We start from the raw sequence: 12395 nt of genomic DNA, 5'->3' as shown, positions 1-12395 counted from the left end.
GACCACAGGCTGAGTAATGCTGCCCTGTGCAGGGTGCGTAGGTTTCTGTCCTCTTTGGATGTTGTCATCGAGTTGGTTATTGAAAGAAGAACAGATTGGTGGACTGCTGGTGGCTGTTTGGATTGGCAAGCGGCACTGCTTACATGCTTGGTTACTCGGAGGAGGAAAGCCTTTTGCTTTTAATTCTACTGTTGATGTCAGAGATGTGCTAAAATAGTCTTGATCTCTGTGCAGTGGGACAACAGCAACGTTTTCGTTACTTCTCAATATGGACTAATGACTGGGTCTTTGGAGTGTGGGGAGGGAAAGCTGATTTACGTGTCATCTTTTTGGAACCTCTGCGAGTCTGAATCAATCTGCTGGCACTTGCTAATTTCTCTCGCTGACTGAAAGTTATCAACCAGCTTCTGCTACGTTTGCCTCTAGGATACTCATTTAACATGTTTGGCTCTTAATGAGAGACAGGGACATAATGTTCCTAATGGAGCCTCTGCTCGTCAGTTCAGCTTGGTTTTTGTGCAAAGTGCTGTAAACCATTATTTGTACCACCTAGCTACTCGGGAAGCGGTACTGGCTGTTATTCTGTGAGGGCATTTCTCCACGTCTCTCGGTGCTCTATCTCTGAAGGAAAGGGTCTGTGTGGGCTGCCTGGCACGTAAAATGTGAAACTGGACCAAACCAACTTTCTTTGTTTCCTCCCTGCCCCATCCCATTGAAACATCCTCTTAGGCTTTCTGCATATTGGATACCTTCATCTAAATGCCCACCTAGAGCAGAGCTGAGTAGCAAGACCAGTGAGACTTTATTGGAAATCATAGCCTGTTTCATAGCCAGGTTTTAGCATACAGCAAGATAGGGCCATAAGGATATTGGAGTGGGAGGGAGCGTTTCGGGTTGGACTCGAGCATATCAGCTCTTTGCAGACTGCAGATTTGTGTTTGGGATGTTTCTCGGTTGGGCAGATTGTTCTCCTGTTCAGTAGCGTGATGCTTTTCAAATGCATTTCTTTGCCTACATCTTCAGAGACACCTTGATGGTTTCCTTAGAGTGCTGCTCTTTGTCTGTTGCATATTTGCTTGCTTGTGTTTCAGGGAACAAATAACAAAATGGGGTAATGCTAACGAGTACTGCTAGTGAGGAGAATTTAATGAAATTAACCACTTGATTTGTCTTTTAGCAAATGATTTTTGAAACCTCAGTTGACAGTTACTGTTTTGTTGCCCCTTTCTACAGATTAGCTTCGTTTTATGAATTGGCAATTCCTGAGCTGGAATCTGCAATTAAGAAGAGGCATTATGAGGATAGCAGGTGAAAATGTCTGCAAAGGCTTGCATTTTCTTTTCAATAAAAGTCTCCCAGGACTTAGTTAAAAATTCACTTCATGCTGCTTTACCCATCTCCGTGGAGTCTTTCTATCTCTTTTTTTTTACGCTGCTTCAAAGAACTCTGAAGAGATGGCTTTTCTAATTCCAAATTTTCCTGGGCAGTGGGGTGACTAATGGTTTCTTTCACTGCTGTCTAAGAAGAAACTTGATGGGAGATGCATTTAAATTGTAACAAAGTGTAAAAGCACGAATTATATCTCTGTGTATAGATTGGTCTCATTTTAAAGCGCAGACTGTGCTGGTACAGTTGAGATATCACGCGTCTAGCTGTTGGGACCACTGGTGATTGAGACCAACTTTGTTTAGAGCATGGATTTTTCCTTAATGAGAATGAAATGGCTCTAATCTGGTCCTTGCAGCAAAGAAATGATTCTGCTAATGAAATTCCTCCTCTGGAGGGATAACTCTGGAGTAAAGATGTGTTAAAGATTCAGATTTCTTGTGCTGACACCAACAGTGTGTTGTTTTACTCTCTCTGAAGTGTTTTTGCTGATTTGTGGAGGAGAATTTCACATTCCAGGAAGAAGATGATAGAAGCTTTTCACATCCTAATAAACCAAGTCTGTCTGCAGCCCATCTTAGAAAGCAGGTATTGGCACTTGGGCTCTGTGGTACTAGCCAGTTATTTGATTGCCATTGTGGGGGAGACTGTTTCCTCATTTTCAGATTTACTGGAGGAATTGAACAGATACTGTTGTTTGTGTTGGGGTCGTAGCCAATGACTTTGGCTGAGATCAGAAGTCTGTTGTCCTGCACAGCAGGAATGTCCCAGATGAAGCTGTATGATCCAGCATTGGTGTGGTGAGCTGTGTGTTGACCCCACTAAAGTGGGATAAGGCTGTGGTCCAACAAGCTTTCTAACCTCGGTTTATGGCTAAGTTGTAAATTCTAATGCTGTGTGTAGACACCTTGACTGAGACACCACAGTGAAAGCAATGCAGTGTTATAGATCACTGAAAACAGTCGTTTTAAATCTAGATACTGGTGCCTTTAGCTAGTTCTACCCCCGCTCCTATTGTGAAAATTGTTAACCGATAGCTCTGTGAATAGTCTGAAAATGAAGGCAAGTATAACTATCCTTATTTTAAAATAGAGAAATGAAGTGAAATGACCCAAAATCATGCTGCATACTGGGGACAGAGCCAAGAACCTGGATCGTGATTGGAAGGCCAGTGCTGTCTTGGGCTGGTCTCTCTTTGCCTGTACTTGTCACAGGTTTCGTAGCTTGCTGGTCTCTGTGGCTCCCTTTCTGCTTGAATATTTTCCCTCGTTTGATATCAGGAGCGTTGTCCAAGAAGATGAGGAGGGTCTGTTGGGGTACCTTATGAGAGGCCTGGATTTGCTTCCTTGACTTCCTCTGTGATCTGGACTAAATCACCCAGTCTGTCTGTGCTATAAGTCCAATCCTTAAAGGAGCAATAGTAGCCTTGTCTTACCCTTGCTTACCCGAGTATTGCCTTTCAGTACCCACTGGAATATGGAAAGTATAAAGGAACCAGAGAGTGTGATGTGTTCAGATTCCACGGTATTAAGGACTATATATACTTCAGAGGTAGTGAAGGACAGCTCCAGACACTCATTGCCAGTTTGATGAGAGCTGAGGCTACTGTGAAAACAGTATGTCTGGCTTCTAGGGAAATACCTTTTTCTTAGCACTGGTCTGCTGCGGAGGGCCTTCTGTCTTGCCGTGAGACTTGATGCATTAGCAGCAATGGGAGGTTTAGGTGTTATAACAGAAAGGTTGCAGTAGGGGTTTGCTTGGCGTATGTTCTTACATAGGTGAGTACATGTTTTCTGGGAGGTTCACTGGTATAATCCCAAGACATATAATAAAAGTGCAATTACAAACGCGCTACACACCCTTTTCTGCTTATTGCAAGTCTGAGGCACCAAACTATGATTTGTAAAGTCATAAGTCCTGTAATTCTAACAGTGATACAGCTTTAGATCTAGCTGGCTGAAATGTTTGCTGAAGCCATAGAAGAAACTTGTTTCCATTTGACCCTTTGCTCCTGTGAAAGCCAAAAAGTGGACTGAAATCTGTTTTCAAGTGGGATTTTCCCTTGATGTATGAACGTGACTAGTTTGGCTAGTGAGGCAGAATGTGGAGATTGTGCAATGCGGTAGGCTTACCACTGAGTTTTTCACTCTGTTGTGCCATTGTTTTCTGCAGCTGTGAGAACATTCAGCCTTTTATTGAGGAATTTCTACAGATCTTCACTTCGGTGCTTCAGGAAAGGAGGTGAGTGTGGCTGAAAGGGACCCAAGGGGAGGGTCAGATTGCCTTCCTCTTCCATTCTTTACGACAGAATTGCCTGAGACGTTATTATGAGGCGTTAAGATGCATTTGGGAGTTAGAAATCATTCCAACTAGTTGGGAGAACTGCTGTGAGAGGATTTTAGACTGCAGTACGGACTTTATTGTAAAGGTGAGGAGGATGTTGCATGACACTGGAGAATGAAAGCCTGGATTAAAGAGAGTGAAGAATAACAAAGTGAAGGATGGCAATTTAGCCATTAGCTACCTTGACAAGTTAGGCTATTATTACTAATCTGTGCTTTTCAGCTGGGGTGACCAGACTAGAAAGGTATTAAGTGCTAATGCTGAAGATGCGAAGCGAATTAAGTGGCAGTACTGGGACTTCGATCTTGTCCTCCTGACGATGCTGTCATTCTGATCATGTTCAAGTCATAAACCGTATTTTCTCTGTCATGCAGCACTGGGTTACAGGTCTCAACGTCATGAGGAGTGTTGCAGCTGGCTCTGGCCTGGGGAGAAGTGTTGCTGCAGTATAATGGGGGCAAAATCAGACATGGCAGCCCATGCTGGAATTCAGTATTGGGTGAGAGGTTGTACGTGTTCCTACCTGAGCAGTGAGGAAGTCGAAGTGGCATAGCAGGGATGGTAGTGTGACAGGTCTGCTGGTAATTTATTCTTGAGTTTGACTGATTAAACTTGCTTCTGCGTTTTTAGATTTCTCCGTGACTATGATGAGCTGTTTCCTGTTGAGGATGATGTCAGTCTGCTTCAGCAAGCATCCTCCACACTGTATCCTTTGCCGTCACCTTGGGGTTTTGCAGACCCGGCTGCTCTTAGATTCCTTGACGCCAGTGGCATTTCCAGTGTTGCTGCCTCTGGTTAAGCTGCATGACTGGCAGTGAGTGACGGAAAGTTTTCTCTTGGAAAAAAAAGGGAGGAAGTTAATGTAGGCACAGGCTTGGGAGTCCCTGAAAATTGCACAGTGGCTTCCAGGTGAGGTCTGAATATGTGCATCTAGAAATGTCCTTAACGCTGTCCTCTTAGAGATGAGACCAGGACAGCCTATATCCTCCAAGCAGTGGAAAGTGCGTGGGAAGGGGTAGACAGGAAAAAAGCACAAGTCATTAAAGATCCAACACCACCAGCAGCATCTAATGGTGCATCAGCAATAGCGGAGAGCGCTGCCGAGGACGTGGAAGAGCTCGGGGCTGCATATGCATCAGAGGATGAGGTGCGTAGGGCTGTGTGGATAGGACTGGGTTCTGCTCTCTCTGTCCTTACTTCACGCGTCTGTGAAGAGAGGATTGGTTTGCTCGGTTTTGGGGATTACCTGAGATTGTCTCATTTCTTACCTTTGCTAGATTTCAGTGCAGCCCCATGTGCCTTGTGAAATGAGAAACAAAGCTACGCCTGAAACCCGGCTTTATCTTTGAGCAAATTGCTTCTAACTCCCCTTGGCTTGGGTTTCCTGTTGCTGTGGTTAATTTAAATACTGTGCTTCATCACTGTAGTTCATGTGCGTATTTTTTAAATGCACAGCTCATGTTATTTGAGGAAGGGATTCTCCAGAGTATCCTTGCTGACCTCTTCTTTTGACTTCAGTCTTTGTCTTCTTTGTGTTTAAATTCTGATAACCCAGACTGCTCCCTTCCCTTTCTTAGTGTGCGTACCTGCAGTCCCTCAGCTGCTGTCTCTTTCCAGTAACGCCACCGATTCTGTTTGGTACATGTAGTGTGCCGGTGCAGCTGCTGCGCCCGTTGTCAAGGTGTCAGGCGTGGAGCTGGACTCTCTGATCTCTCAAGTGAAAGACCTGCTGCCAGACCTTGGTGAGGGCTTCATCCTGGCCTGCCTGGAAGAGTACAGTTACAACGCGGAGCAAGTGATCAACAACATTCTGGAAGATAAACTGGTGCCATACTTGGATAAGCTGGACCGAACAATGCAAAGGTGTGGGACAGCTTCTGGCACTGCTTTGATGCCTTTTGTTTTTTCGTTTGTGGGTTATCATTAAACATCGTTCTTATTGAAGGTTAGACACTTGTAGAGCTCTAAGAAGTTGCATGTGCATTTTCTTGAGGTAGATAGCTGCAGTGAGAGCTTCTCATCGCCATCTGCCACTAGCTTTCTGCTCTCGTCGTGTCCCTGCAGAGGACTGGAACATTCACTCTTCAGCATTTCAGTAGAGCAGATGTTGGGTCGTGTTTTGTGACGGGGGAACAAAAATACTTGTACATTAAACACTCAAATAAGAACCGTTAAAACGCCGTCATGGGGACGTGGGCTTAGCCTGGGCTAGGCAATAGAACGTGGTGCCTTCAAAAGTTATTTTGCTGCAGAGGACAGGGCCATAAGTGTTAAAATCCCAGCTGTCCTGCAGGAAAGGGCATCTTCAAAGGAACTAGTTCAGCTGAAATTCAACCTGCGGGGTCAAATACGGTATTTGAAAGGCTGTTGTTTTGCGATTGAAGATAAACCAGAGAGAAATTGGAAATGGCAATTTAGATTCATTTTTATCTACCCTTTGACGAACTTGCCAGGCTTTTGCTTGCTTCTCTGGGTTGTACGTGGGATGTAGGGTTTATAGCTGGCAGTGGAATTGAGTTGGTTTAGTTTGTCTGCAGCTGCTAGCATGTGTTTGTGCTGCAACAGCAGTTTCTAACTGAGTGTCAGGATGTGAATGTGCTGTTTGTTCACATTGCATGGAGGAACGGGCAGACTGATTGTTGCATTAAAAAAGGAAGGCATCTTTATCAGAAAAATGATGTAAAAAAAAAAAAATCTTAGTTTTGCAACAATCTTCATGCTCTCACAGTCAGATCTGCTGACTTTGGCACAAATGATGCGGGGTGGGCTTTTGGAAGGGTTGTTTTTCTCTGCAAAGCCAGCAGTTACAGAAGATAGGGCTGGATTTTTTCTTCCTGACTCTTGCATCTTGAAACAAAACTGTCAGTTCAATAGCAAATGTAGAATTTTGATCACTGCTGATTTTAGAAGTGAGCACAGCAGCGTTTTCAGATGCCCAGCTGAGCTAACAGCACCAACAAAATGAATGTAAAAATAATGGTCTTTTGACTTATAAGTTGAACAAACGTAAACCTGGAACCCTGAGAGAGAATTAAGAAGGAACCATACGGAGATAAATATCCTGAAATCAACAGCGGCAAATTATTGGAATTTTTTCCAGCATGTAATTCATCATACTTAGTGTTTGGCTTTATTGAGTCACTCTTTTGAGACCAGGCAGTCTGTTGAATATTCCATGTTCCTGTACAGTTTTACTTACTCTTAAACGAAGAGAAGAATTTTCTTTTTTCTTTCTGTAAGTTGCTCTTTTTTTACCCAACAAAGATCAGCTTTGAAAACTGTGCCTTTTATCTTAGACCAATGCCATGTAGTGGTCGTGCACGTACTATAGCGCATCTGTGAAATGAAGGAATAGCAATCTGTGACCCAGTCAGCCAGCACCACAAAGAGGATCTTGGCATGCTGTGGATGACTTTGAGACTGACAAAGAATAAACCAAGGTCTTAGGAAGGAGAGGACTTGGTCTTCCTCAGTTCACCGTTGTTTTTATTCTATTTTTTTTTTTAACAGACAGCTGAAGCCAGACCCTACTCCTCTAGTCACTTCTCGCTATAATGTTTTCCAGAATGATGAGTTTGATGTTTTCAGTAGGGATTCAGTGGATGTTTCTCGGATACAAAAAGGCAAGCGGTGAGTATTGTGTGCCCTTAATTAACCCTGTCTGTCAGGTGGAATAAATATCTGTGAACCCGCAAATTTATTTCTTTTACAAACCTCCTGCAGGCATTTGTTGGCAGGAGGTAAGGCTTATCAGAAATGTTTCCCACCTGTTTCTTCTGCTTCTCTGGGAAAGTAAAATGAAATATTATTAGGAGGTTGGTTTCAGTTAGTGTTTTTCCTAATTGGCTTTCCCCTGTATGCTGCTAGAGTTTGCTCTGCCAAGCTCGTTTGTGATGTCGGGCTCTTGCTTCTTGGTCTTAATGTTAAACTTGTACTGAACAACAAACCTTGAAAAGCAACCATCTCTACGAGCCTGGGATTGTGACTCAGAACTGAGAATAAATAATGATTTGGTTTAGATCCAAGTGAAGCGTCAACTTCCATCTACTTCAAAATCTGATAACGCTCAGTGGCTTAGACTACTTTTGTTGTTCCTGCTGCTCTAAGCTTCCTGCAGAAGGGCATTTCCTTTGCTTTCCGCCTAGCTTGGCGTGTTAGGCCAAATTTAGGTTAGGGCATTGTCCTGCTGGCTCCCATTGATGTCAACTGTATCTCTATAACATGGTTGATTTGTTTCAGATTCTTTTTACACACTTTCTCTAACCAGCCAAGTCTGATCTTTATGTTGGTATGTATTTACACAGAACGTAAATAGAAGTCTGGCTGGAGATTGAGCCACATGACCTTGGGAGCTCCCAGTTAAGGTTTTGGTTGCAAAGCTGCATCAAACTCTCAGGAGAAAAACACTTTTGTCCCAAAGTCCAGTTTCAGCAGCAGTGCCATAGTGCTTATATTGGCTCAGCTAGGCAAGAAAATAATTTCTTTTCTCTCTGGCCAAGACAATGATTCTCGAAGCGTCCATAGCTAAGAATTCACAGGCACGATCTCTCTCCTTTCTCCTCATCGTGTTGCCTTGCTCAGAGTGCAGGCAGGCACCTTGTCAGCAGGAGCCTTGTCCACAGGCGCGCTCGGTTATCTCCCACCTCCCCAAAGTTTTGCACATGTGGGTGGCTGCTGCAGCGGCCGGACAAGGCCAGAGAGCACTGTCTGAGTTCAGCACAGTGCATCCAGCGTATGGAATAACCCTGCTGGGAGCTCCCTCTGCAGATCACTTACAGAGCTTTGAAAACCCGTCTCTGAGCTGGGTTGTGGGACTCTGCTCTCATGGCATTGCCCTCCGGCTGCTGCCAGGGAGGCTGTGTCTTCTCTCCAGTGGTAACATCGCTCCTTGAGAAAGCTGTCATCTCTTCTGCCGTACTGTTACGTGACCTCTTGGGATTATCCTCTTACTGCTGCTGTTCCTGGTGTCTCTTGGCCTCCCTCGGGCTACGTCTTCATTTCAAAACAGTTCTTCTTACACTGAGAACTCTCTCTCTGCAGGACTCAGACGCGTTATTTATGTTTTGAGTGGTTTTTAAAACCTGGAGGGTAACTAGCTGGGATCAGCAATGTACACCCTATGCCTAAAGCTGACCATATCTAACTAAATTAAAGGATAACCTATAGTACCTTGCTCTCCAGAATTTAATGTTCAGAACTCCATAAATATGAAGAGCGTGTCCTTTCAGCACTAAAAGTGCAACTTCCTCAGTAGTCCTCGTTCCACAAGCAAGAAACCTGATGCTTTACCCAAGCGTCTGGGTAACAGGGTTCTCCTAGCCTAGTTTGAGATCTGCTTTGGATTTGAATTGTATCGATATATCTTTCCCCCCCCCCCTCCTCCTTAAAATCTTTTGCTCACCAAATTCTGCTTGTGTTTAGAGTGGTGTTGCTGCCCCAGCATGATGTTGCAATAGTGCTTCAAGAGCCAGATCAGGTTGGGTCCCATTGCACTAGCTGCTCTGCTGGTAAGCGTAAGCAGTCTGGGGCAGGGACTGTTAATGTGAAGGAGAAAGCCACGCCAGGATGAGGAGAGAAACAAGCATGAGGAAACGCACACACTGGCATATACGTGATTCTTTGCTGATCCTGAAAAGTGATCTCATCTGCCTCTGCCTGTCCAGCCGTAATTGCTAGCTGAATCTGTCTCTTGAAGTCAGAGCATGTCCTGAACACCACGGGACTAGAGGAGTTCCCACTGTTTTTCCTGGAATTGGTGCCTGAAACGCTTCATTGCAGCTCTTCTGCAGTCATCAGACCAGCTCAACAGGCAACAATTATCAAATGCTTAGTTCAGTCTCATGCCGAATACCAGCAGAAGATGTTATCCCAGCCTAGGTATGTGCGAACTAACCACGTGCTTTGGAGGGCATTTTGCAGCTAAATGCAGGCATGTAACAGAGTGAGTCACGTCAGAGAGGGGAACCACATCTATCTGTAATGTTACTTTGTTCTGAGATTCTTAATGAAAATCAGGCTGCTTAGATCGCTTCCCCACTGCTTGCTAGTATGTCACATAAGTCTATTCTTGAGTCACTGACAGTCTGCCCTGGACGGGTTCTTTCTCTGGTAATATCCAGGTGCCAAATAGATCACTGATGCATGTTCCTCCTGGACTTTGAGGGCTGTAAGTTGTTCTGCGAGTACTTGACAGTGGAATCCCTTGCTCCTTTGCTGTAAGCATATACTTGGCTTACATTATGAAAAATGGGACTTCAGAGTTTATGCTTGTGCAGCTTGAGACACAGCATCTCGGTGGCTGCTTTTTAAAACCTCTGCCAAAATTCTATTTCTTGGTCTTCCCTCCTTTAAAATGACTATAATTTACTTGCCTCCTAAACTTTAAAAAAAAATTGTACGTTCAGTGCTTTGAGATAGGTTGGATCAGAATCACCAGTCTACTCTGTTTCGTTCTTTTCATCCTTAGTTGTGCTTATTCTAATCCTTACTTGCTGCACTGGTAACTTTTTGGCTCTCCCCATCTACATTCCTATTTTGCATCTCACGTTTGTAAGCTGAGGTTCTTGACTATGGGAACGTACATGTCCGTGCAGCAGTTACTCTAATGCAGCCCTGGTCCATGATTTGCAGCTCTGCGTGCTACCGCAGTGAGATGATACTGCAGCATGGTGTTAGAGGGCACTCTGGGCCTTGCAGAGCCATCTCATAGACTGGAGTCTTAGCCCGAACAGCTTGCCATTCAAGATTCATGGGACTCCTTGTGTTATTTGGATCTTGGCCAAATTTCAGCTTGAATATAATTGCATTTGGCCTCCTGTAAAAGCTTCCTTTCTGTCTCAAATGGCAGTGGCGGTCTCCAATTCCTGTTCTTATCTGCTGTGTAATCTTGCTGGGCTTCTGTTTAAAAATGACTTTGTTCCAAGCCAGGAGTGGCTGTTTTTAGTAGCCAGACAAACAGCCCTGTTATAATCGGAGGGGAAATAGGTAGGCTTAAGTAGTGCTCGTGGAGTTTGAGATGAGACTTCTGTCGCTTCAGCTTCCACTTACTAACAGGAAAAAAAGTAACTTATAGAGATGATTTTTACACTGCCTTTCTGTGTCTGCCTCTCCGTTTCCGTGCTGTGGAGTGCAGGAGGGAGAAGGACACGACCAGGAGTTTGCTGAATGACAAACGCCTGGTTGCTGAGCAGAAGGAGCGCTACAGCCAGTACAGCGTGATTGTGGAGGAGATTCCAGTGCAGCAAGGAGAAGCTCAGCTCTACAAGGAGGACTATGAGGACGAGTACGACGACACTTATGATGGAAACCAAGTGGGGGCAAATGATGCTGACTCGGATGATGAGCTGATCAGTAGGAGGTAGGTGCTGTGGCTTCAGTGAATGGCAGGATGATGAGCATCGCCTGCTAGAGTTGTCTGACTGGCACAAACCTGTTCAACGCTGGGGTTTGGCTCTGTTCCTCAATGAGGACGTTCTTGCTTCAAACCACCCCTTTTCCTGCTGCTGCTGCTTTCTCTGTAACGTGCAAGGAGGGAGACTTGGGTCTCCCTTCCCCTGTTGGTAGGGAGTGTTGCCATGGCATGCGCCCAGGATGTTCTCGGGCTTCCACTTTCTGTGTCTGCAGGACTCAGCCGTTGCCTCAACTAACCAACAAATCTAAGAGGGGAATTCGCCATTGTGTTGAAACTTGCACTCAGCAGTGCTTCTGCTTATAGAAAACTATCCTGCAGCGGGGGAAAATGGGCTATCTTGAATCATGAGGATTGAGTGTAGCTGGGCAATGTAAAATGGCTGGTTAGCAAAGGAAAACTTCAAAATTTGGAAAACTGTACAACCGGACTTCTCCTTTCTAATCCCCTCTGACATCTCGGCGTGCTGACACCCAGAATTCAGTCTGTGATGACTGCACAGCACTCTCCACAATGACTTGACAGCTGGAGGCAACTAGCTTTTAGGAAGCAAAGGGTTAGTTTGGGATGGGGGTTGTAGAATATTTATTTTAGAAATAAGAGCTAGTGATAGAAAACACGTGTTAAAAGCTGGTTTAACATTTCTGAAAGTGGCCTTTTAAATTCTGATGTGTTATGAAGATGTCACTGTTTCTAACCTCAAACCAAAATGCATCTTTGGGATTCCTTTGTCCCTTTTGTTGTGGGTTTTTGGGGTTTTTTTCCCCTCCTGAAGCATGGTGAGGCTTCAATTTAAATCCTTTTTGTAGTTTGCCTGTAACAGTGTGGCACTCGGGTCTTTTCCCCTATTTCAGGTGCTCACTGCTCCTAGAAAGGCAGTTGGAACAATTGGTGAATGTTACCGCTGAAAACTAGATCTATAGGTTTGAAGTAACAAAGGCTTTTTTGGTTTTACATTTATTTCTTTGACAGTGGAATGGTGGATCTGAATTCCGATAGAATTTAAGCACGTGCACACATATAGATACATATTAAAGAAGAGCTATAGGCATGTGGTAAATTCTGCCTCCGGTCCTTTGTTGCTCTGCTGTGCAGGGTGATTCATAAAGCTTTGATGGATTTCTCCAAGCATTTCCCCCTGTATGAAACTGGGGCACAGCAATGAAACTGGGGCTCTGTGGATAACCACTGACCAGTCATAGAGGTTTTGGAGCATAGCACTTTCTGAGCATTAATGTTTCTGTCTGAGTTTGAGCTT

General features: G+C 44.5%; 1 protein-coding gene across 2 annotated transcripts in view; it reads left to right on the top strand.

The window, feature by feature from the left end:
• Positions 1-12395, top strand: part of ASCC2 (activating signal cointegrator 1 complex subunit 2) — a 28845-nt gene that overhangs the window by 12434 nt on the left and 4016 nt on the right. For both annotated transcript variants that reach the window (XM_076352767.1, XM_076352768.1), the window contains exons 9-16: positions 1234-1308; positions 1867-1974; positions 3559-3627; positions 4360-4434; positions 4690-4876; positions 5378-5592; positions 7240-7359; positions 10862-11086. In XM_076352767.1, coding sequence (XP_076208882.1) covers positions 1234-1308; positions 1867-1974; positions 3559-3627; positions 4360-4434; positions 4690-4876; positions 5378-5592; positions 7240-7359; positions 10862-11086 — 1074 coding nt within the window. The remainder of the gene's footprint in view (positions 1-1233; positions 1309-1866; positions 1975-3558; positions 3628-4359; positions 4435-4689; positions 4877-5377; positions 5593-7239; positions 7360-10861; positions 11087-12395) is intronic.

This window comes from Aptenodytes patagonicus, chromosome 15, assembly GCF_965638725.1.
Source record: "Aptenodytes patagonicus chromosome 15, bAptPat1.pri.cur, whole genome shotgun sequence".
Lineage (NCBI taxonomy): Eukaryota > Metazoa > Chordata > Aves > Sphenisciformes > Spheniscidae > Aptenodytes > Aptenodytes patagonicus.
The sequence above is the reverse complement of the archived record's forward strand: the minus strand, read 5'-3'. Positions and strand labels throughout refer to the sequence as shown.